The sequence below is a fragment of the Asterias amurensis genome, chromosome 14 (assembly GCF_032118995.1).
Source record: "Asterias amurensis chromosome 14, ASM3211899v1".
NCBI classification, from domain to species: Eukaryota; Metazoa; Echinodermata; class Asteroidea; order Forcipulatida; family Asteriidae; genus Asterias; species Asterias amurensis.
Genome location: NC_092661.1, coordinates 14852123 through 14878228, shown reverse-complemented (window position 1 = coordinate 14878228; position 26106 = coordinate 14852123). Strand labels below are relative to the sequence as shown.

The following is a 26106-nucleotide window of genomic DNA, read 5'->3' as shown; positions in this document are numbered from 1 at the left end:
AGTAGCAACACGTAATTAGAAATTTAAACTAAACAAAATGTTCCTTTACGTATAGAAGAGTTTTTAAACTGTTCTTGAATTTGCCGATTGAGTTTAAAGTTTCACAGTATCAGGCTAGTCAGTGTTGCAAAGTTAACTGAGACATGTTTTTTTGAGCATTAACATTGATTAAAGTTTTTCTCAGGAAGATCGATTTTGATCATAATGTTTTTGTTTTGTTTTAATAAAGACATTAAAAAAGATATAATGTCTTTCTTTTTTGCAAAATAATAATTGTATTAACCCAACCTGCAAACTCGTCATCGAGGGAGGTTTTCATGTCAAGCTGTATTATATTAAAGATGTCTGTTTGTATTTTATATTAATTGATGTTGTCAGTATTAATTGAAACTGTGTTTCCTTCACAAATCATTGTGGTAACAAAACAATGCACAATGCACAAAGTTAGTACTGTGATAAGCTTGTCTTTGTGTGTACTCCTTGGCCATTTGCCCTTTATTTGGGGGGGGGGGGTGGGTTGCATTTTTTATATTAATTTGTCTGACTTTTGTCGTATTAACTACATTTAGTGCATACGAGAATAGTTTGGTATTTTTACTGCAAGTGTCAATTTTTAATCAAAATTGATGAAATAAATAAATAAACCATTAATATCCCAAGTTTTATGCCAAATCGATCCTGTCAGACTAATGAAGTTGTATTGAAGTTGCAGTTTGTTTACATTCCGTAATTAAGCCACCAATTGCCAAATCGATCCTGTCAGACTAATGAAGTTGTATTGAAGTTGCAGTTTGTATACATTCCGTATTTAAGCCACCAATTTTCCCTTGAAGTAGAGACTAAACACGTCATATACTTTGTTATGAGAAACGCGTCAAGAAAAAGGGAATTTGATCTCACAAACTTCCGTTTGTTATTTAAAGACACTGGACACTGTTGGTAATTGTCAAAGACCAGTCTTCTCACTTGGTGTATCTCATCATATGCATGAAATAACAAACCTGTGAAAATTTGAGCTCAATCGGTCATCGAATTTGCGAGATAATATTGAAAGAAAAATCACCCTTGTCACACGAAGTTGTGTGCTTTCTGATATTTGATTTCGAGACCTCAAATTCTAAATTTGCGGTCTCGAAATCAAATTCGAGGAAAATTACTTCTTTCGCAAAAACTACGTGACTTCAGAGGGAGCCGTTTCTCACAATGTTTTATACTGTTGCTTGTTCCAATGAGTATCAACAATAAAACCATTGCGAATTCAGGGTCATTTGGTGGCCTGAACCATTTCTGTGTCAATGTGGCCCGGAAACTGTGCCAAAATGAGAAGGAAAAAGTCAAACTGACCATTTCTTAAAATCCATTACAATTTTTATGAACCCACGACCTTTGCAGTTCTAATAGATATACACACTAAAGAACCCGAATCCAACAGAAACTAGATTGACAAGTTTAAAAGGAGAAGGCACGATAAGAAACATGCCACACAGTTTCCAATCACTGTATACAATGTAAAATTAAGCATACTTTATGAAAAGGTGATATTCCTTTTAACACATTGTAAGCTAAATTTCTCAAGACTTCCTTATAACGTATTAATAAACTATCTCATGATGGCTAATAGCAAGCTAGACGAAACGTTGAGACCAATCCAAGAAATGACTCCGTGGTAGTGCAGTTAATTACGATCCGCTGGAGTAGTTGATACGTAGTTCTGCCAAGTCAAAAGTCTTTGTTATCGCGTTCTGAACGACGCAACGCACCATCATGTTGTTGTCCTCTGCAGTTAGCCTCGTGATGGTAAAAGTAGATGAGTCTCCGTTATTCACAACAGAGAACCTTCCCTTACTCTTAGATATCTTGATGGTACTATCTCCCGATCCGTACAGCCATCGATACCTCTGCACCGATGGGATGGCCGTTCCACGGCATCGGAACGTCGCATTGCCCGCAATGACGGCGTTCAGGACGCTCGGGGTGACTACGGCCCGTATGGGCACAGCAAGAGGTGTCACGCTGCAGTTCATGCCGTTCCGTGTTGTTGAAAATGATGACCCAACTAGGCAGGTAAACTCAGCAAAGTTGTCCGCTTCGGCAAGAGTCTTGACAAACGAGATGCCGTGTTCATTGGTCAGGTTGGCCTCTGGTTGGATAATCTGAAACGTACCGTCCGTCCACGTCAGCATGTCAGGGGAGATGTCTCTTGGAGCGATGCAAGAGAAGGTGATGGTCTGCCCGAGAGTTGGGGTCTCGGGGTAGATACTGCAACTCATAGTTTCGTTGTTAGTTTCTTGCACCACAGTGAGACTGCCGGGTTCCGTGCGCCTTGTCCCGTCTCGTTCAGTAGCCCTACATTGGTACTGGCCAGAGTCAGCGACTTCTGCATTGGTAATCCTTAGGTTATATGTAAAGACACCACCGACGTTACTGGTGTCCAGAGAGTATTTTTCTGCACCGATTCCTTTCGCCCGAACAGACTCGCCAATCGCAACATAAAAACCGTCGTGTATCGTTGACTTGTACCAAAACATTATCATAAACTTTTGAAAGTTGTTAGTATCCACCGAGCATTGCAGAATGGCAGTTTCACCGACATGAACAGTCACATTGCCGGGTGTGTCGATAAAACCCGTGCCCGTAGTCCCTGATGTTCTGTCTTGGTTTCTGGCGATCGTAGTATTGAGTGAAGAGACTTCATCAGTCTTTGCTGCCGGGGTTGTTGGCTGTTGAGTCGGGATTTGGGTTGTTGATAAGTGTAGTTCCGCCGAGCTAAAAGTCCCACTAGTCACCGACGTGCTGTCTTGGTTTCTGGCGATCGTAGTACTCAGTGAAGAGACCTCATCAGTCTTTGCTGCCAGGGTTGTTGGCTGTTGAGTTGGGATTTGGGTTGTTGACAGGATGGTTGTTGATAAGTGTAGTTCCGCCGATCTAAAAGTCCCACTAGTCCCTGATGTTCTGTCTTGGTTTCTGGCGATCGTAGTACTCAGTGAGGAGACCTCATCAGTCTTTGCTGCAGGGGTTGTTGGCTGTTGAGTCGGGATTTGAGTAGTTGACACGTGTAGTTGCGCCGATCTAAAAGTCCCACTAGTCCCTGATGTTCTCTCTTGGTTTCTGGCGATCGTAGTACTGAGTAAAGAGACCCCATCAGTCTTTGCTGCCGGGGTTGTTGGCTGTTGAGTCGGGATTTGGGTTGTTGATAAGTGTAGTTCCGCCGATATAAAAGTCCCACTAGTATGTTCTGTCTTGGTTTCCGTGGCGATCGTAGTACTTAGTGAAGAGACTTCAAGGGTCTGTGCTACTGGGGATGTTTTCTGTTGACTTGTGAACTCCATTCGCGTCGTCGATACATGTAGTTCCGCTAAGTCAAAAGTCGTTGTTATCGCATTCTGAACGACGCAACGCACCATCATTCTGTTGTCCTCTGCAGTTAGTCTCGTGATGGTAAAAGTAGACGAGTCTTCGTTATTCACAACAGAGAACCTTCCATTACTCTCAGATATCTTGATGGTACTATCTCCTAATCCATACAGCCATCGATACCTCTGTACCGATGGGATGGCCGTTCCACGGCATCGGAACGTCGCATTGCCATCAATGACGGCGTTCAGGACGCTCGGGGTGACTTCGGCCCGTATGGGAACAGCAAGAGGTGTCACGCTGCAGTTCATGCCGTTCCGTGTTGTTGAAAATGATGACCCAACTAGGCAGGTGAACTCAGCAAAGTTGTCCGCTTCGGTAAGAGTCTTGACAAACGAGATGCCGTGTCCATTGGTCAGGTTGGCCTCTGGTTGGATCTGAACCGTACCGTCCATCCACCACGTCAGCATGTCAGGGGAGATGCCTCTTGGCGCGATGCAAGAGAAGGTGACGGTCTGTCCGAGAGTTGGGGCCTCGGGGTAGATACTGCAACTCATAGTTTCGTTGTTAGTTTCTTGCACCACAGTGAGAATGCCGGGTTCCGTGCGCCTTGTCCCGTCTGGGTCAGTAGCCCTACACTGGTACTGGCCAGAGTCAGCTACTTCTGCATTGGTAATCCTTAGGTTATATGTAAAGACACCACCGACGTTACTGGTGTCCAGAGAGTATCTTTCTGCATCGATTCCTTCCTCCCGAACAGACTCGCCAATCGTAACATACAAACCGATGTGTATAGTTGACTTGTACCAATACATTATCATTACTTTTTGAAAGTTGTTAGGATCCACCGAGCATTGCAGAATGGCAGTTTCACCGACATGAACAGTCACATTACCGGGTGTGTCGATAAAACCAGCTGCTGTCAAAAACGGCAAAAACACGGCGAATGTAATGACAAGAGCACACCAACACAACGCCATTTTTTTGGTGTGGAGTCAAGAACAGTCCAGTAGAAAAGACCAACTCTGGCCGTAGTTTATTAAGTCTGTTAGGGAGTTTAAAAAGTGGAGTGTCTCTTCTTGAATGTTGTGCTGGGTTTATATGTGAATAAATAATAAACATTCTCGGCTTCGGCTTTGGATTCGGCTTCGGGCTCCGTTCTCTCGTCTGAAGCCCTTATGGGCACGTATGCATAATATTATTGTCAAAAACAACCGCGGGGCCAAGCTCCTGACCCATATATGGAGCCAAGGTCGTGTATTCAAAAAGGGCTGGATTTTTGGATTTTTGTTTTGTATCCGGCTTCTGCTAACAGATGTTGGTTTGGGTACCAAATATCGTTCGATGTTTCCTGCTCAATGTCTTGGCAACTTGAATTCCAAGCCAGAAATAATAAACTGCCAGTTCGCAATCCGGGAAAAACATTAAAAATTGTTTAGGCTTTTCCTCATAGGGGAAGTTTTGCAGCTTGTTCTGAGTTGATTTGGTTCCAAACAAATGCGGATGGTTTCACGTGACATTGTTGGACGCGGCCCAGCTTGTTCAATTTCTTTTTCTTCTCTCCACAAGTTCGTTAAAATTAAACAAAATAGAGATAAAAAAAGATGATGGAGAAGGCAAGATTGAGGAAGACAACGTTTCCTATAACCTAAAGGTTCAGTCGGCCGATAAAAACATTTATAAAAGGCTGGTACACGGGGGAAAAGGGAAAATATTAAAATATAAACAGTTAAAAACTTTGAGTTGTACGGGCTGAATCAAGAAGAAAACTGTTAAAGCCAGTGGACACTATTGGTAATTGTCAAAGACCAGTCTTCTTACTTGCCGTATCTCAACATATGCATAAAATAACAAACCTGTGAAAATTTGAGCTCGATTGGTCGTCGGAGTTGCGAGATAACTATGAAAGAAAAAATCACCCTTGTCACGCGAAGTCGTGTGCTTTCAGATGCTTGATTTCGAGACCTCAAATTCTAAACTTGAGGTCTCAAAATCAAATTCGTGGAAAATTACTTCTTTCTCGAAAACTACTCTACTTCAGAGGGAGCTGTTTCTCACAATGTTTTTTACCACCAACCTCTCCCCATTACTCCTTACAAAGTAAGGTTTTATGCTAATAATTATTTTGTGTAATTACCAATAGAGTCCACTGCCTGTAAAATTAAACACAATAGAGATATAAAAGATATGGAGAAGGCAAGATTGAGGAAGACAACGTTTCCTATAACCTAAAAGTTCAGTCGGCCGATAAAAACATTTATAAAAGGCTAGTACACAGGGGAAAAAAGGAAAATATTATAATATAAACAGTTAAAAACTTTGAGTTGTATGGGTTGAATCAAGAAGAAAACTGTTGAGTGCTGCGTTGAATATTAGAGATAGGTGCCAAACGACAGAGAGGCAATGAGTTCCACAAGGCATGAGCGCTTTGAACGAAAGGAATAATTTTAACTTTCAGATATATACATATAAAATTAGGGAAATCAATGTTTAGACCATGTGCTGACATATCGGGTTACTTAGATATAAAGTCAGACTCTTTGTTTAGTGTTCATTTCTTTTATTTCTGATTCTAGTCTCAAGGCACAATACTTCTGTAGCCCATTGAGCCAGTCACACTTGTTTGGTAGGGCTCAAAGCGACTAGAATACTAAAACTAATTATTAAAAATGTTTTTGTTTGTAATTAAAGACTTTGCGTAAAGACTGTACACCGATAAAAAAACTTTGCCAACAAAGTGAACGTGCACAGTGCAACGGCTGTTTAGAAAGTATATTCGCATGGAGAGTGTTTGCATACTCAAACAGCCGTATAAAATGTCATTTAGCAAGCATGGCCTGCCTTCTTGCCAAAATGCTGCTGTACTTTTTCTCCCTTCAAAATAAAGTCATCAAGTGGTGTTTTTTGTGTAGGTTACATTTTGTTTAAAAAAATGCTTTGTGATAATGCCTTTGTGAAAATTTCAGACCCTTGCAAATGGACTTATATGGCCCATTGTTTATTCTTGGCTTTCAAATGAATCCCATTGCAGTATCGCATTCATAGCCGTGACACTTGTGTCCCTAAGCCAGACACTTAACCAATGCTTCGTCTTCGGATGGGACGTTAAGCCGTTGGTCCCATGTGTTATGTAACGCATGTAAAAGAACCCAGGGGTGGATTTCACAAAGGTAGTCCTAACTTAGGACTAGTCCTAGGCCTTTAAAGGCAGTGGACACTTTTGGTAATTACTTAAAATAACTGTTAGCATAAAACCTTGGTAACGAGTTATGGGGAGAGGTTGATAAAACATTGCGAGAAACGGCTCCCTCTGAAGTAACGTAGTTTTCGAGAAAGAAGTAATTTTCCACGAATTGCTTTCGAGACCTCAGAATTAGATTTTGAGGTCTCGAAATCAAGCATCTGAAAGCACACAACTTCGTGTGACAAGGGAAGGGTGTCTTTTCTTTCATTAATATCTCGCAACTTCGACGACCAATTGAGCTTAAATTTTCACAGGTTTGTTTATTTTATGCATTTGTTGAGATACACCAAGTAAGAAGACTGGTCTTTGACAATTACCAATAGTGTCCAGTGTCTTTAAAGTTCATTACAATTTTTATGAACCCACGACCTTTGCAGTTCTAATAGATATACACACTAAAGAACCCGAATCCAACCGAAACTAGATTGGCAAGTTTAAAAGGAAAAGGCACGATCTTAAGTAACATGCCACACAATTTCCAAATGGATGGGCATTTTTCCAATCTCTGTATACAATGTAATATTAAGCGTAATTTATGAAAGGTCAAATTACTGTTATCACATTGTAGCCAAATTGCTCAATACTTCCTTAATAACGTATTTATACACTATCTCCTGACGATTAAGCTAGTCGAAAGTTGAGACCAATCCAAGAACTGACTCCGTGGTAGTGGAGTTAATCACGATCCTAAGCTTTAATTACGATCCCATAAGCTAAAGTAGTAGTCCCAGGTAATTGTCTAAACCTTCCGCCCGGGTAATAGTTAAAAAGCAGGACAGTTCTTTTCATATCTGAGAAGTCTCCCGAACATCCGATTAATATACTCCGCAGGAGTAGAATAACGAAAGACAGTTCTCTAAGAACAAACTTTATGCAAGTAGATACACACATGGTGTTACAGCAAACCAAATATATATTGATACCTCACCATGCAACGCCTCAAATCCTATGCACATTAGTTTTGTATTTAAAGATGCTATGTCAGATTTTTGGCTGATTTGACCCAAAGGTTTTGATTTAAAATTCAATAGGTATTTTGATGGGGGTCGAGAAAGTTACGAGCTTTCATTTGAGCTATTACTCGAAAAAGTCCGCCAATTATTAGTAGCAGTGAAATAAAGTGCTCAAAATTAGTTTTTGTCGGGATCCCGACAACATATCGCGTGACCAATTTTTTATGTGTTTTATCAGAAACGTTTTTAATTTTTGTCATGGTTCCTAACCATTAAAAGTAAAAGTTAAACTTGTTTTCGTTAGAGCGGGTGATACTCTTTGAATTACCATTCACTGAAAAAAAATCTATTTTTTAATGTTTGGGGCCAAATATCTGACATAGCATCTTTAATGGTATCAACTTGTCTCTTTCCAGCCTCATTTTGGGGAAGATCAACTTTTGTTGGTACATAAGAGAAAGAAGATGGCGACCAGATAATGAAGGCATGTCAGCATTATTTTGTTTTACACCACAGTGAGGGGTTTAGTACTGTAATACTCCCGATTTCTGGCTTGAGATGAGGCTACGTTATTAAAGGCAGTGGACAATATTGGTAATTACTCAAAATAAACCTTACTTGATAAGGAGTAATGGGGAGAGGTTGATAGTATAAAACATTGTGAAAAATGGCTCCCTCTGAAGTGACGTAGTTTTAGAGAAAGAAGTAATTTTCCGCGAGTTTGATTTTGAGACCTCAGATTTAGAATTTGGGGTCTCGAAATCAAGAATCTGAAAGCACACAACTTCGTGTGACAAGGTGTTTTTTTTTCATCTCGCAACTTCGACGACCAATTGAGCTCAAATTTTCACAGGTTTGTTGTGGTATGCATACAGTCTTTGACAATTATCAATAGTGTCCAGTGTTTTTAATAATGCCGTTATGCAATTAATGCTCCGTATTTAAAGGGTGTATGTACTTTTTGTAGGACAAAAAAGCACAATGTCCACAGATTTACACAAAACTTACACAGTTTGAAGATACACCGATAGTAGAAAGCTTCACTGAAAATATTACGTGCTGAGGTGCTGTAGTTTTGGGGAAATGAGTAAAACTATGTCATGAAAATAATTTTCGTCTCATGGGACGAAAATTATAAGCATTTACAAACGTATTTTCATGACATTGTTCTACTCATTTCTCAAAAACTACAGCACCTAAGTAAATAATATTTGAAGGGAAGCTTTCCACTATCATTATCTTCAAACCCTGTAAGTTAAATGTAAATCTATGAACCCTTTACAAAAGTACCCAAATCCTTTAAAGGGGGGAAGAAAGCCCAAAATCCATATTTTGTCTATCCGGGCTCATGATCATCTGCCCCATTGGAGGATCATTTCAAAAAGTGTTGCAACGTAGTTTCTTACTCAAGCCAAAACCCCTCGTTGCTCTTTAAACTTCCGAATATACTTCTGAATAGCAATAGTCCTATACACATAATTATAATAATAATAAATTCGCTCGTTTAAAATAGTAATGCCTAATAATGAATATACTAAAAAACCCAATCCGCAACACATTCAAACCGGGAACTAGTAACAACAACATTGAACAAAAGCAACTATACATATAAATATTAACAGTAAACTTGCGGGTACAACCGTGGCTCTGACAAGAGCCGGTTTGGTCTCGACGTTTCGAACAGTATACTCTGCTCGTCTTCGAAACGTCGAGACCAAACCGGCTCTGTTCAGAGCCACCACTCCCTCCAAAGAGTTTTCACCCATGGTTGTACCCGCAAGTTTACTATTAATATTTATATTTATGCTCTTATTCTCCACACCATGCAAAGCTTCAAACACCATTTAACATTGAGCAAGTTCCAGCAATAGACCTTTATCATGCTGCCTCCATCTTGGTCATGTTCCTCGTATCAAATAGCAATAATGAATGCGAATTAAAATTTTGCAAAAAAGGTACCAGACTATTTTGTTCTTCCAGCCTCGGTTTGGAAACATTGATATCAATGGGAGAAATTCAAGATGGCTACACCATGATAACGATCTATTATCGACCATTGGGCGATTTTGCCTGGTACCCCGGATTTTTTTCATACGTGTAATCATGCAGGAACAATGAGTAGTTGTTGGAAAATGGTCGCAGCTCGAACTTGGCTCATGTACATTGCATGCGGACAACAGAAAGTAAGCTTTCCAAAATATGTGTTTTGATTGGTCCGAGGTGATTGTCAGCTACACCCCGTTTACTTCGGACCAATCAACACACAGATGAGGAAATATGACGTCACTGCACGTTTATCCAATGAAATCATTGTGTCCCAATGACATCACTGGTTTGTAAAACAAATACCTGTCTTTCAATGCAGATGAAGACAAGGGACCAGTTTAGAGTCCATGCAGCTCACTGTCTAGTCTTGCTCCAAGACGATAAAGCTCGATATTGGATAGTGTACTGCGCTCAGTTGTAACTCGCTAAAACGCGCCCTCCTATGACTGGTTTGTGGGGTAGCTCGCCAGTACGCCGGAGACTAGTCTTGCCCCACAAACCAATCATAGGAGGGCGCGCTTTAGCGAGTTACAACTGAGCGCATGCACTATCCAATATCGAGCTTTATCGTCTTGGGGCAACTCACAGTCACGTGGAAACATCGGCTAAACGGCGTAGGTCTCAACGGAGAGGGGGTGTTCGGCGACGGCAGAGGGCGGGCTCTCCAGTGGCAGATGCGTGTCGGAGCCGTCGGCTTGGGGGCTGCTAGGGTGATTCTTGTTGTTCTTCTTCATCCGATCTGGCTTAGCGTATAACGCGTCCATCTCGTCGCCATCTTGTCTCCCATCGTCTGACGTCACGACTGGTGAAGGGATGTCACCGGTGGTGGCGTTTTCGTCTTGGGCTGCGTCTTCGTTTGTCACGTCGTGAACGCGGAACATCCACTCTGGAGTGGTTGTGTTAACCATCACCTTGATTGTTTTCAGCCGAACCGAGTCTCCCAAAGCCTTGTCGTGGTGCGAATTGCTCAAAATCGACAGCCTCTGTGATTTGCTCCAGAGCCTCCTACCACAAACTGCGGTATCTCTCTTCTTCGTGTAGACTACGAACATGTACACTGTCGCCCCGACGACGAGCAGGGCACAGAGGGACAGAAGGCTGAACACTGCAGAGGAAGCACGGTGTGCGGTTCTACGTCCGTTTTCAGATGGGCTCTTCTCTGTCGGATAAGTTGTTACACCATTATAATGATTTTCCGCAGTCGTGTGGTTTTGTGTGGTTTCTATTGCCCCATCTTGCGTGGATTTCATGGCTGGCTGCGAGATGGGCTTGGTCTCAGTCGTGTCTTGAAATGTCGTGGCGATTGTAGTGCTCATTGTAGAAACTTCAACAGTCTGGTGGGATGCTGGGGGTGTTGTCTGTTGACCCGTGATCTCAAGTTGATTTGTTGTTAAGTTTAGTTCTGCAGAGCTAAAAGTCCCCGTTGTCCCCGACGTGCTGTCTTGGTTTCTGGCGATCGTAGTACTGAGTGAGGAGACCTCATCAGTCTTTGCTGCCGGGGTTGTTGGCTGTTGAGTTGGGATTTGGGTTGTTGATAAGTGTAGTTCCGCCGAGCTAAAAGTCCCCGTTGTACCCGACGTGCTGTTTTGATTTGTGGCGATCATAGTACTGAGTGAAGAGACTTCATCAGTCTTTGCTGCAGGGGTTGTTGGCTGTTGAGTTGGGATTTGGGTTGTTGATACGTTTAGTTCTGCAGAGCTAAAAGTGTCCGTAGTCCCCGACGTGCTGTTTTGATTTGTGGCGATCGTAGTACTGAGTGAAGAGACCTCATCAGTCTTTGCTGCCGGGGTTGTTGGCTGTTGAGTCGGGATTTGGGTTGTTGATAAGTGTAGTTCCGCCGAGCTAAAAGTCCCACTAGTCCCTGATGTTCTGTCTTTGTTTCTGGCGATCGTAGTACTAAGTGAAGAGACTTCATCAGTCTTTGCTGCCGGGGTTGTTGGCTGTTGAGTTGGGATTTGGGTTGTTGATAAGTGTGGTTCCGCCGAGCTAAAAGTCCCACTAGTCCCCGATGTTGTGTCTTGGTTTCTGGGGATCGTAGTACTGAGTGGAGAGACCCCATCAGTCTTTGCTGCCGGGGTTGTTGGCTGTTGAGTCGGGATTTGGGTTGTTGACAGGATGGTTGTTGATAAGTGTAGTTCCGCCGAGCTAAAAGTCCCACTAGTCCCCGATGTTCTGTCTTGGTTTCTTGCGATCGTAGTACTGAGTGAAGAGACTTCATGGAGTTGGGTTGAAGGGGTTGTTGTCTCTTGACTCTTGAACTCCACTTGGTTTGCTGATTTTTGTAGTTGCGCCGATCTAAAAGTCCCACTAGTCCCTGATGTTCTCTCTTGGTTTCTGGCGATCGTAGTACTGAGTGAAGAGACTTCATCAGTCTTTGCTGCCGGGGTTGTTGGCTGTTGAGGCGGGATTTGGGTTGTTGACAGGATGGTTGTTGATAAGTGTAGTTCCGCCGAGCTAAAAGTCCCACTAGTCCCCGATGTTCTCTCTTGGTTTCTGGCGATCGTAGTATTCAGTGAAGAGACCTCATCAGTCTTTGCTGCCGGGGTTGTTGCCTGTTGAGTCGGGATTTGGGTTGTTGATAAGTGTAGTTTCGCCGAGCTAAAAGTCCCACTAGTCCCTGATGTTCTGTCTTGGTTTCTGGCGATCGTAGTACTCAGTGAAGAGACCCCATCAGTCTTTGCTACCGGGGTTGTTGGCTGTTGAGTCGGGATTTGGGTTGTTGATAAGTGTAGTTCCGCCGAGCTAAAAGTCCCACTAGTCCCCGATGTTCTGTCTTGGTTCGTAGTACTGAGTGAAGAGACTTCATGGAGTTGGGTTGAAGGGGTTGTTTTCTGTTGACTTGTGATCTCTGCTTGAGTTGTTGATACGTGTAGTTCTGCCAAGTCGAACGTCTTCGTTATTACATTCCTGACGACGCAACGCACCATCATGTTGTTGTCCTCTGCAGTTAGCCTCGTGATGGTAAAAGTAGATGAGTCTCCGTTATTCACAACAGAAAACCTTCCCTTGCTCTCAGCTATCTTGATGGTACTATCTCCCGATCCGTACAGCCATCGATACCTCTGCACCGATGGGATGGCCGTTCCACGGCATCGGAACGTCGCATTGCCCGCAATGGCCGCGTTCAGGACGCTCGGGGTGACTACGGCCCGTATGGGCACAGCAAGAGGTGTCACTCTGCAGTTCATGCCGTTCCGTGTTCCGTGAAATGATGACCCAACCAGGCAGGTGAACTCAGCAAAGTTGTCCGCTTCGGCAAGAGTCTTGACAAACGAGATGCCGTGTTCATTGGTCAGGTTGGCCTCTGGTTGGATCTGAACCGTACCGTCCATCCACCACGTCAGCATGTCAGGGGAGATGCCTCTTGGAGCGATGCAAGAGAAGGTGACGGTCTGCCCGAGAGTTGGGGCCTCGGGGTAGATACTGCAATTCATAGTTTTGTTGTTAGTTTCTTGCACCGTGACAGTGAGACTGCCGGGTTCCGTGCGCCTTGTCCCGTCTCGGTCAGTAGCCCCACATTGGTACTGGCCAGAGTCAGCGACTTCTGCTTTGGTGATCGTTAGGTTATATGAAAAGACACCACCGACGTTACTGGTGTCCAGAGAGTATTTTCCTGCACCGATTCCTTTCGCCCGAACAGACTCGCCAACCGCAACATAAAAACCGTCGTGTATCGTTGACTTGTACCATCTCATTATCATAAACTTTTGAAAGTTGTTAGTATCCACCGAGCATTGCAGAATGGCAGTTTCACCGACATGAACAGTCACATTGCCGGGTGTGTCGATAAAACCAGCTGCCGTCAAAAACGGCAAAAACACGGCGAAGGCGATGACAAGAGCACACCAACACAACGCCATTTTTGGTGTGGAGTCAAGAACAGTCCAGTAGAAAAGAACAACTCTGGCCGTAGTTTGACTGTTAGGGAGTTTAAGAAATGAAGTGTCTCTTCTTGAATGTTGTGCTGGTTTATATGTGAATAAATAATGAACATTCTCGGCTTCGGCTTTGGATGCGGCTTTGGGCTCCGTTCTCTCGTCTGAAACCCTGAGCATGTACGCGTAATTACTGTCAAAAACAACCGTGGGGCCTAGCGTGCCTGAGCCATTTCAGTAGCAGAGGGCGTGGATTCAAAAAGGGCTGATTTTTTTTATCGTATCCGGCTACTGCTAACAGACGTGGTTTTTTGGTACCAAATATCGTTAGATGTTTCCTGCTCAACGTCTTGGCAACTTGAAGTCCAAGCCAGAAATATTGGACTGCCATTTTGCAATTTAGGAAAAAAAAATTAAAATTGTTTAGACTTTTCCTCATAGGGGGAAGTTTTGCAGCTTGTTCTGAGTTGATTTGGTTCCAAACAAATGCGGATGGTTTCCTTGACATTCGTTTATTTCATTTCTCTCATAAAAGTTCATAAAAAGTACACCCAAGAGAGATAAAAAAGATACCAAGAGGGCAAGACAAATGATGAAAATGTGCTTTAAACCTTAAGGCCTTGTCCCACAAGGCAACTTTTACAGGGAACTTGGAGGCAACCAACCGCAGTGCATGCTACAGGACCACTTATTAAGTAGCACATGAGTCATTTTCAAATAATGTCTTGCACTCCCCTATAAAAGTATGTGAACATTAAAATTTTAATGGCTTTTCTTCTTTGAGGTTGCCTGGGGTCGATTTTCACAAAGAGTTAGGACTAGTCCTAGGAGATATGAAAAACGTATAGCTAGTCCTAAGTTAGCACAAGTAACTTGTCCTTACTAGAGACAGGACTAGTCTTAACTCTTTGTGAAATCCACCCCTAGAATGTAAGTTGCCTCGTGTGACAGGGTTCAGTCTGCCGAGAAAAACGTTTATAAAAACGGTCTAGACATGCAATATCCATTCACATAATGGGGAATGGGGAAAAGGATGACAACCTTCAAATATACAGCCAACCGAGGTTGGAAAACCATGGAAAGCCGTAATTGAAATAAAAAAACAATTAGCCAGAACTTGTAGAAATGTTACCCAAATATAAAAAGTAAAAACAAAAAATGAAAGTTTAACTCTTTGAAAGCAAATCCACAAATCATAAGAGATATTTCAGCTCACTAAAGACCCTGGACATTATTGGTAATTGTCAAAGACCAGTCTTCTCACTTGCTGTATCTCAGCATGTATATAAAATAACAAACCTGTAAAAATTTGAGCTCAATCGGTCATCGAAGTTGCAAGATAACTATAGCCCTTTTCACACTACAGGTATTTCCCGGGAAATTCCCGGGAACTTTTGGTCGATCTGTTCACACTACAAAACAATTCCCGGGAAATAGCTTATTCCCGGGAAATAATTAACCCTGTACAGGGGTAGGGTTAAATGAGTTAACCCCGGGGGGAAAAACAGCTAGTGAGAACGAAAGCGGGTTTAACATACCCCACCTGTTGCTTGAACTGTGTTGAGACGCAAAATCTCGAAAGGTCACACACGTCAAAAATAGCGCGCCAAATAATTCGCGCGGTAACAATAGCCCTTTTTGGTTTTCTCCTTCTGAAAGTGTTTACATTTAGGTACGAAAATAAAAGTGAATTACATCTGTAATTTACAAATAAATATATGAATTAAAAAAAATAGATCACGTGAATGGAATTGGAATTGGAATAAACCGTTGGCGTGAACAAGCTTCCTTCTCGTACACACGCGATGTGTGTACTTGGCCGTTGGTGGACTTGTGTTGTCCAGAGTAAGATTTGAGTTCTTCGATCGACATTGCTGTCTACCACCTGACAGTAAATATTTTAGTTCATTTTTTTGCTCAATTTCTTACGATGGGTAGAAGTGACCGATGGAGTGATGATGAAATTTTGAAACCGTAGTTGCATTTTGGGCTGACGATGCAGTCCAAAAACAGCTAGATGGGCATATAGGCCTACAAGAAACGGGAAAGTTTTCTCAAAATTGGCCGACTGCCTGCGTGGTGCTGGATATGAATGGACCCCTGCCCATTGCAGAAAAAAACTGAAAACCTTGGGAAAAAGGACTTATAGGTCGGTAGGATACTAGTTTTGTTTTTCAAGGCCTAAATATTTTCTATTGCAAATGTGTTCTCCTGCAATTTTTTTTATAGAAGAAACATACATTTAAAAGTCTTTATGAAACCATGAAAAAATGCTAGCCAATAATAATATAGGGTTAAAGCCTATTCCGTGTTCTTTCTTTGCACAATACGGAAAACAGCACTGTTGATGTTTGAAGGGAAGAATGCTCCGTTCTCTCCTCTGGAGCCCTGAGCATGTACGCGTAATTACTGTCAAAAACAACCGAGGGGCCTAGCATGCCTGAGCCGTTTCAGGAGCCAAGGGCGTGGATTCAAAAAGGGCTGATTTTTTTTTCGTATCCGGCTTCTGCTAACAGACGTGGTTGTTGGTACCAAATATCGTTAGATGTTTCCGTCTCAATGTCTTGGCAACTTGAAGTCCAAGCCAGAAATATTGGACTGCCATTTTGCAATTTAGGAAAAACAAATTAAAATTGTTTAGACTTTTCCTCATAGGGGGCAGTTGTGCAGCTTGTTCTGAGTTGATTTGGTTCCAAACAAATGCGGATGGTTTCCTTGACATTCGTTTATTTCATTTCTCTCATAAAAGTTCATAAAAAGTACACACAAGAGAGATACAAAAGATACCAAGAGGGCAAGACAAAATGATGAAAATGTGCTTAAAACCTTAAGGCCTTGTCCCACAAGGCAACTTTTACAGGCAACTTGGAGGCAACCAACTGCAGTGCATGCTACAGGACCACTTTGGTAGTACATGAGTTATTTTTCAAATGATGTCTTACAATCCCCTATAAAAGTATGTGAACATTAAAATTTTAATGGCTTTTCTTCTTTGAGGTTTCACAAAGAGTTAGGACTAGTCCTAGGAGATATGAAAAACGTATAGCTAGTCCTAAGTTAGCACAAGTAACTTGTCCTTCCTAGAGATAGGAATAGTCTTAACTCTTTGTGAAATCCACCCCTAGAATGTAAGTTGCCTCGTGTGACAGGGGCATAAGGTTCAGTCTGCCGAGAAAAACGTTTATAAAAACGGTCTAGACATGCAATACCCATTCACATAATGGGGAATGGGGAAGCGGATGACAACCTTCAAATATACAGCCAACGGAGGTTGGAAAACCATGGTAAGCCGTAATTGAAATAAAAAACAATTAGCCAAAACTTGTAGAAATGTTACCCAAATATAAAAAGTAAATTTGAAAGCAAATCCACAAATCATAAGAGATATTTCAGCTCATTAAAGACCCTGGACACTATTGGTAATTGTCTAAGACCAGTCTTCTCACTTGCTGTACCTCAAAATATGCATAAAATAACAAACCTATGAAAATTTGAGCTCAATCGGTCATCGAAGTTGCAAGATAACTATAGCCCTTTTCACACTACAGGTATTTCCCGGGAAATTCCCGGGAACTTTTGGTCGATCTGTTCACACTACACAAAAATTCGCGGGAAATAGCTTATTCCCGGGAAATAATTAACCCTGCTCAGGGGTAGGGTTAAATGAGTTAGACCCAGGAAAAAAAAGCAGCTAGTGAGAAAGAAAGTGTGTTTAACTTACCCCACCTTTTGCTTCCACTGTGTTGAGACGTCATTAATCTCGAAAGGTCACAGACGTCAAAAATAGCGCGCCAAATAATTCGCGCGGTAACAATAGCCCTTTTTTGATTTCTCCTTCTGAAAGTGTTTACATTTAGGTACGAAAATAAAAGTGAATTACATCTTTAATTTACAAATAAATATATGAATTAAAAAAATAGACCACGTGAATGGAATTGGAATAGAATAAACAGTTGGCGTGAACAAGCTTCCTTCTCGCACACACGCGATGTTAGCCTTGTCCAAGGCTCTTTACGCAAGCACCGGCCCGCTCTGACTTCACGAAATGCATAGATACTATACTGCACGGCACATAACAGTACTTGATACCGCGGGGTCGAAGCATGGCTTTCGAGGTATCAACGAGGTTACAAAACGAGGCGCGATCCGGCCTCGTTCTGTAACCTCGTTGATACCTCGAAAGCCATGCTTCGACCCCGCGGTATCAAGTACTGTTATGTGCCGTGCGGTATAGTATATGCATTTCGTGAAGTCAGAGAGGGCCGGTGCTTGCGTAAAGAGCCTTGGACAAGGCTAACGCGATGTGTGTACTTGGCCGTTGGTGGACTTGTGTTGTCAGGAGTCAGATTTGAGTTCTTCGATCGACATTGCTGTCTACCACCTGACAGTAAATATTTTAGTTCAATTTTTTGCTCAATTTTTTTTACGATGGGTAGAAGTGACCGATGGAGTGATGATGACATTTTGAAACTAGTTGCATTTTGGGCCGACGATGCAGTCCAAAAACAGCTAGATGGGCACATAGGCCTACAATAAACGGGAAAATTGGCCGACTGCCTGCGTGAAGCTGGATATGAACGGACCCCTGCCCATTGCAGAAAAAAACTGAAAACCTTGGGGAAAAGGACTTGTAGGTCGGTAGGATACTAGTTTTGTTTTTCAAGGCCTAAATATTTTCTATTGCAAAAGTGTTCTCCTGCAATTTTGTTTTTTTATAGAAGAAACATACATTTAAAAGTCTTTATGAAGCCATGAAAAAAATGCTAGCCAATAATATAGGGTTAAAGCCTATTCAGTGTTCTTTCTTTGCACGATAGGAAAACAGCACTGTTGATGTTGGAAGGGAAGAATGCTTCTTTTTCTTTCTACTGCTATTGTCAGATTGTGCAAAATCGACCATGCGGTAATTTTTCTGTAAAAACTTTAATTACCTTGGCCCTAACATCATGGACATTGTTATGCAATCCTTCGAAAATGCCATTCAGAAAATTTATAGGCCTTACCCCAGGGTTGAATCCCTTAACCCTGCCCCTGAGCAGGGTTAATCATTTCCTGGGAAAACGTCATTTCCCGGGAAATTCCCCGGAGTATTTTTGTAGTGTGAACAGATCAACCAAAAGTTCCCGGGAATTTCCCGGGAAACAACTATAGTGTGAACAGGCACAAATTGAGATGAATGCCAACACAAAACCTCTGGGTAAAACACGGACACAAAAGTCCATTCAATTACAGTTCTCAAAAGAAAGAAAAAAAAACTGTCGCAGAGTAGAGAGCTCCCTTTCGCATTTCCTAATAGCAACTTGCTCCCACCAGTGGCCGCTCTTCTTGGTAGACCAGATTGACCTTTGACCAATACTTCCAGCAAGTGCCATGAAACCCGTCAATCGTACAACAAATTTCATCTGATTGTTATACCGCATGTCTTTAAAACACTGTCACAGCGATCGTCTTCAAATATTGGTATAACAACACGCAAACACACAATTAATATGCAGCCATTTTGGGTCGCATGTGGCAACAAGGATTTTGCAGCCGGCCGTGTGGCATTGTGGGAACGGACTTTCGTCCACAAACATTGGTAACTTCCGCATGGGCTAACCTGTTTACCACATTTCCTGGGGTTTGATCGTATTTGTGAAATGACCGCTCATATTTCTGGGAAATCGTACTCCCGGGAATTACCAATTGGGATAATGAGAACGGTTGCTGGGGTGGCGGTGGGGTTAAAAGCTCCCAGGATTTTCCCGGGAGTTTATTTACCGGGAAATGCCTCTGTAGTGTGAAAAGGGCTTAATAAAGGGAAAAAACACCCTTGCCACACGAAGTTGTGTGCTTTCAGATGCTTGATTTCAAGACGTCAAATTGTAAGAGGTCTCGAAATCAAATTCGTGGGAAATTACTTCTTTCTCGAAAACTAATCCACTTCAGAGGGAGCCGTTTCTCACAGTGTATGATACTATACTAGGTTTTATGCTAGTAATTTTTTCGAGTAATTACCAATAGTGTCCACTGCTTTTAATCTTTACAAAAACAAATAATGAATTTGGGCATAATTTGTTTTAGCACAAAAAATTGTTTTGCCAACATTTGACAGCGCAGTTTGTTTATCAACAAAGTAGATAGATAGATAGATAGATATACACGTTTATTCAATGTTGCAAATAGTGTATTAGACACAATTGGTCTGATAGCGCCCTCTATTCAATCAACCTCCTCCAGGGACGCGTTTTGGCGGCTGTAATCAATAATTGTTTCTGACGTCATAACCAAAACAGTTATGAGCTCACAGTCTGAAGAGCAGAACCAACGACCAACAACCGAAACAGTTTCTGGTTACTGCCGCCAAAACGGACCCCAGCCCGTGTTAATTTCCAATAATGGGGGAATAGAAATAGCCTGAACATCGGCCATTCTCCGTCCATCTTCACATTTCACCTACACTCATTTCACATAGAGACACGCAGTCGAATTCTACACCAACATTGCATGCAAGTACAGTACATGACTGTACATAATACACACGTGGACATAGCATGCAGACGACCGAAAGTAAGCTTTACATATCTCTGTTTTGAATGGTCGTCCAAGGTGATGTTTGTCAGCTGCACAAACACTCGGACCAATCAAAGCACATATACGGAAGCTTTTAGTTAATGTATTTATCTACTGTGACATCGTTGTATTTAATGGAATCACTGGATCTGAATAGCAAGTACCTGTCTTTCGTATAAAGAATTTGAAAAAAACCTTGTTGCATTTCTTTGTGTGATTTCAGATTTTTTTTAAATTTAAGTGAGAAATTACCTCTTTCTCAAAAACTACGCTACTTCAGAGGGAGCAGCTATCCATAGTTTTTATACTAAAAATTATTTTGAGTAATTACCAAAAGTTCCCAGTGCCCTTTCAACCTTGTTTACGGTCCTTCCAGGTATGTTATGACTTTTTCTTATATACCTACGCCTTCATGATTAAAGAGGATTTCCTCACATAAGTTGATGTCCTTGTTATTCACAGGACATTGGGCAGGAAACACCTCACAAAATATGGCCCTCACAACAACCGCTCATGTCAGTTGAGGCCGGAAACAAAGCCAATATAATTGATAGTTATCCATTCCCCTAAACCAGGCAGTCACGAGAACGTATTGTATACAGACAGGACGAGTTTCATTTTCCAGTGGACTGTTCTAGAGACTCCACACCAAAGAGATGGCGTTGTGTTGGCGTGCTCTTGTCGTTACCTTCGCCGTGTTTTTGCCCTTCTCGACGGCGGCTGGTTTTATCGACACACCCGGCACCGTGGTCGTTCATGTCGGTGAAACTGCCATTCTACAATGCTCGGTGGATCTTATCAACGTCCAAGGATCCATGACAATGTATTGGTACAAGGGTATGAGAAGTGGTGGTGGGGTCTATGTTACGATTGGCCAGTCCGTTCAGGCGAAAGGATTCGGTGCAGAAAGATACTCTCTGGACACCAGTAACGTCCGTGATGTCTTCACGTATAACTTAATGATCACCAACGCGGAACTCGCTGATTCTGGCCAGTACCAGTGTGTGGCTGTCGACCAAGGCGGGACGAGTCGCACGGACCCAGGCAGCCTTAGTGTAGTGCAGGAGGCCAGTAACGAACCGCTGCGTTGCAGTATCTACCCCGAGGCCCCAACTCTCGGGCAGACCGTCACCTTCTCTTGCATCGCTCCAAGAGGCATCTCCCCTGACATGCTGACGTGGTGGATGGACGGTACGGTTCAGATCCAACCAGAGGCCCACCTGGCCAATGAACACGGTATCTCGTTTGTCAAGACTCTTGCCGAAGCGGACAACTTTGCTGAGTTCACCTGCCTAGTTGGGTCATCATTTTCAACAACACGGAACGGCATGAACTGCAGCGTGACACCTCTTGCTGTTCCCATACGGGCCGAAGTCACCCCGAGCGTCCTGAACGCTGTCATTGCGGGCAAAGCGACGTTCCGATGCCGTGGAACGGCCATCCCATCGGTGCAGAGGTATCGATGGCTGTACGGATCAGGAGATAGTACCATCAAGATAGCTGAGAGTAAGGGAAGGTTCTCTGTTGTGAATAATGGAGACTCATCTACTTTTACCATCACGAGGCTAACTGCAGAGGACAACAGCATGATGGTGCGTTGCGTCGTCATGAATGCAATTACCAAGACGTTCGGCTTGGCAGAACTACACGTATCATCAACTCAAGCGGAGATCACAAATCAACAGACAACAACCCCAACAGCCCAGCCTGATGAAGTCTCTTCACTCAGTACTACGATCGCCAGAAACCAAGACACTACATCAGGGATTACGCCTGGAGTAACATATCAGGTATCCACCAAAGCTGAGGTAGCAGATACCACAGGAACTCACGCGACCACGGAACATGGTACCGGTGTTGTTATTAACGTGCACGGGTGCGTGGAGAACTGCGGCGAAAAACTTTCCCCACAGCAGAACCCATCGGACAACAGCGCTGAATCTGGGAACGGTGCGGTCGCTGCAGTGATCAGCCTCTTGGCAATCTGTGCCCTGGTCATCGTGGCGATCGTCTACTTAGTCTACAAGAAGAAAGGGGGCCCCAAAGGTGGCCGGGTGCTCAAGAGAAAATTGCAGAAGAACAAAGCCATCGAGCGTTTGAGATCGTTGAGGCTGTCGACTGTGAGCACTTCAAATCAAGACTTGGTGACGCGTGACTCGGTTCGGCTGAAAACCATCGAGGTGATTGTTAACCCACCGCCTCCCGTGTGGAAGTTCCGAGTTCACGACGTGAGGATCGAAGGAGCAGCCCGAGACGAAAACGCCACCTCCGGTGACAACCCTACACCAGTTGTGACCTCAGATGACGTGAAACAAGATGGCGACGAGCTGGACGCACTGTACGCGAAGCCAGATCAGACGAAGAAAAAGAGGAAGAAACACCATGGTAGACCACACGCTGACGGCATCGACGCGCATCTGCCTGTGGAGAGCCCGCCCTCTGCCGTCGGTGCCCACTATCTCTCCGTGGATACCGACGATGCCGACTATGATGGATTCTCGGATGCTTCCACGTGGGATATGAGCAGCGTGGACTCGGGCTGTGAAGAGACGGACGAAATACACGAGGACAGAGATGTTACATACGCGGAACTAGACCTAGCTACGGGCGGCGAAGTGGGCAAAACATGTCCACCGCAAACTGAAACGGTCGATTATGCAGACATCACAATATCTGACGAGACTATACGTCAATAGCATTCATGTTTATTGGTTTATTTCACAAGACAACATTAAAACGAATGTTCAGTGTGGCAACCGATAGGTTGAATTGCACTGTACACATTTTTTTATATAAAGTAGACAGTTTAAACACACAGTATTGGGGACAAGCAAGATTGTTAAAGAGACAAAACAACTTACAATCAACCAACATATACTACCATAAAGCCTGGGTCATACTTCCTGCGAATGCGAACGCGGAGCGAATGTTGACGTCACAAAATTAGAAACGAATTTCGCAGCAGTTCAGCTCTGGGCAACTCACTTGCGAATATCGCTGCGAAAGGATAGTTGTGACGTCAAATTCACGTCAAGTTCGCGTCGCATTCGCATTAGCAGGAAGTATGAACCGGACTTTACAGTGAAAAGGTCAAAGGTCAACGAATGGCACCAACAATATTAAAGGTACAAAGTAAAGAAGTAGAGCGCACCAGTTTTTTGTTTAATTTAGCTGTGAGTTTTCACGGACTTGGGCCCATTTCATAGCGCTGCTAAGCACAAAAATTTGCTTAACATGAAATTTCCTTCTTAATAAAAACAGGAATACCAACTAATTTTCCTAAGTGACTTTTAGGACAAGCAAACAACAGCTGAAGACCAGTAACAAGCAACATGAAACAAATGGAAATTTTGTTGGTAATTCCGTTTTTATCAAGGATGAAATTTCATGCTAAGCAAATTTTTGTGCTTAGCAGCTCTATGAAATTGGGCCCTGCTTATACGGTAATTTGCCTCTATAGGCTGATCTACTTATAATTGGGTAACTTATAATTGAGGACAACATTTGTTTTGGTTTAAAGACCTACACTTGAACGAAAATGGTAAGTCGCGATCTTCATTTAAAAAAAATCAGTCAATAAGGAAAGTGAGTATAAATAGATTTAAATTGTGAAAACAAATGGGGAGGGGGGGGGGCTAGGGGGATTCCTCTCCCCATGGGATTGACACCTCTGTGTCAACCAATTATTTGTCAATGCGCAAGCGCGGTAATGTGATTTGCATAATCATAAACAAGTTGATTGAAAATCCGATTTAAAAGATTGTTCAACTTAAAAGATTAACGGGAATATACTAAATTTAAAAATTAAATGTATATTATTGAAACACCGTATTATTTATCCCAACTACTCGCTACAATGATAATCTATAAAAAAGTATTTTTTTATCTCCAAATCACAATCACATCTGCCTTCAACTGTAGCCAATTGTCTTGTCAACAAAAATAATGGGTTTTTTCATCTGCATTTGACATAATGTGATTTTGTATTTTGTGTGTATTTTCTTTGTTTGCCTTTTACTTATTTCTTGGAAGGCGTTGGTTGGTTCAGAACTTAATAATTTCAATTTTGTTTGCGTAACTTTAATTAAAAAATTCCAGTATGTTTATTGTAGCTGTATTTATATATATAAAAAAAATCGTGGATGTTTTATTGCTTGGTACCTTTGAAAGTCAGTATTCGCGCTGAAAGGTTTCACCAGGGTTATTAAATAAATAAAATAAATCAAACACATAATCGTAAAAAAAAAAAATCCGTCGGCAAAATAAATTACTAGTTTTAATTTTGGTAACATAGTCTGAATGCACTGAGTAAATGTTTTAATCTCTCACCAGTATTTAAAAATGTGAAAGAAAATGGGCAAGAATACTGACAGACGGAGCCGATAATAAAAGTGACAAAACAAGAACATGTAAACAAACAAATACATTGTCTAAGTTATGCTAATTTCTCAGAGCTGATTAAAGGCAGTGGACCCTATTGGTAATTACTCAAAATAATTATTAGCATAAAACCTAACTTGGTAACGAGTAATGGGGAGAGGTTGATGGTATAAAGCATTGTGAGAAACGGCTCCCTCTGATGTAACGAGAAAGAAGTAATTTTCCACGAATTTAATTTCGAGACATTTTGAGGTCTCGAAATCAAGCATCTGAAAGCACACAACTTCGTGTGACAAGGGTGTTTTTTCTTTCATTATTATCTCGCAACGTAGACGACCAATACTGAGCTCAAATTTTCACAGGTTTATTATCGTTGCGCGGTACCCGCTGCCAAAACATAGGATTCGAACTGCCTCTAGCTACCGGGCAACTTCGGTAGTCTATAGTTGGTAAGACACTGCTCTAGAATTGCAAGGGTCGTAGAAAGTACTGAGTATACAGTGCTAACACACATCGGTGTATGGGTAAAACCAATTAATATTTTCACAGGTTTGTTATTTTATGCAATGAGATACACCAAGTGAGAAGACTGGTCTTTGACATTACCAATAGTGTCCAGTGTCTTGAAACGCAACACATTACTAAGCATCAAACAATGTTGCCTACAAAGACTTGGTGTATCTCTGTGCTTCGTGAAATCGAGTTCAACTTATGTACACCAAGTTTAACAACGACATCCCCCTCGTTACTGCAGGTTGTTTCAAAACAAAGTCAGGCCACAACAATTAAACAGGAAGACACAACTTGCTATTCAGGAACTGACGATCATCCTAATTTTTCAGAAATGACGCCTAAAGTATAAAATCTAACAGACTGATTTTCGTTTGATGGACCCTCTGTAAACAGGATACAATGAAAAACACTAGATCCAGTTTGACTGATGTTACCAATCTTCTCAGGACCCAATTTCATAAAGCTGTTTAGCAGAAAATACTGCTCAACCAATTTATTTGCTAAGCAAAACAATTAGTGATTGAGTGGGGCGCCAGTCAAAACAATGTAAACTTAATGGAATGCTGGCTGGTAACCTGTTTTGGAAGCACTTTTTTCCTGTGCTTAACAACTTTTTGTGCTTACAGACTTTATGAAATTTGTCCCACCGTTTTAACCAAAATTAATCATTAATATTATAAACAAAGGTGATATAGTGATTTGTAATTATGATATTAAACTTTGCTAAGCAGCTAAATTGTACACTTTGCAGAGCCAATTCCAAGGAAGTTAAACTCATGGGAATATTCATCGAAGTTTCATTTATAACATAACTGTCACATATCTTTGCGTTCACATTATTAACACAAATCCCGGGGTTATCTCGTGAATAACTGCAAAACCTGGGGTGAACTTACATCATAGTTGTTGTCGCATTAATTTTTATACCGACAAGAAAATCACAGTTTACACCATTTGGTGAACCAACACTAATTCTGCCAAGACAATTTGTGACATTAAGCACCCTATGATATACACCAATGGTGTTAGCTTTAACACCCCAGTTATGGCAGTATAATTGGTTTGCCCAGCAATTTAATGGTGGAAGAGACAATCAACTTTTGGAGGAATTTTGGGGGAAATCTTTTGATTTTCTTTCCGAAGGGAGGAAAACCGGTGGACCCAGACAGAATGCTATTGGACAGAACCA

At 42.1% G+C, this 26106-nt stretch overlaps 3 protein-coding genes across 3 annotated transcripts; 1 reads left to right on the top strand and 2 right to left on the bottom strand.

Annotated features, from left to right (window-relative positions):
- Positions 1 to 515: 515 nt before the first annotated feature.
- Positions 516 to 4334, bottom strand: LOC139947182 (uncharacterized). Its single transcript, XM_071945047.1, has one exon. The coding sequence runs from the start codon at positions 4332 to 4334 to the stop codon at positions 1680 to 1682; it is 2655 nt and encodes an 884-aa protein (XP_071801148.1). The 3' UTR covers positions 516 to 1679.
- Positions 4335 to 10202: 5868 nt separating this feature from the next.
- Positions 10203 to 13457, bottom strand: LOC139947410 (uncharacterized). Its single transcript, XM_071945312.1, has 2 exons — positions 12399 to 13457; positions 10203 to 11075 (listed from the first exon to the last, which is right to left on the bottom strand). The coding sequence occupies exons 1-2, from the start codon at positions 13455 to 13457 to the stop codon at positions 10203 to 10205; spliced, it is 1932 nt and encodes a 643-aa protein (XP_071801413.1).
- A 7155-nt stretch (positions 13458 to 20612) lies between these two features.
- Positions 20613 to 23940, top strand: LOC139947249 (uncharacterized). Its single transcript, XM_071945135.1, has one exon. The coding sequence runs from the start codon at positions 20681 to 20683 to the stop codon at positions 22718 to 22720; it is 2040 nt and encodes a 679-aa protein (XP_071801236.1). The 5' UTR covers positions 20613 to 20680; the 3' UTR covers positions 22721 to 23940.
- The last annotated feature ends 2166 nt before the right edge of the window (positions 23941 to 26106 follow it).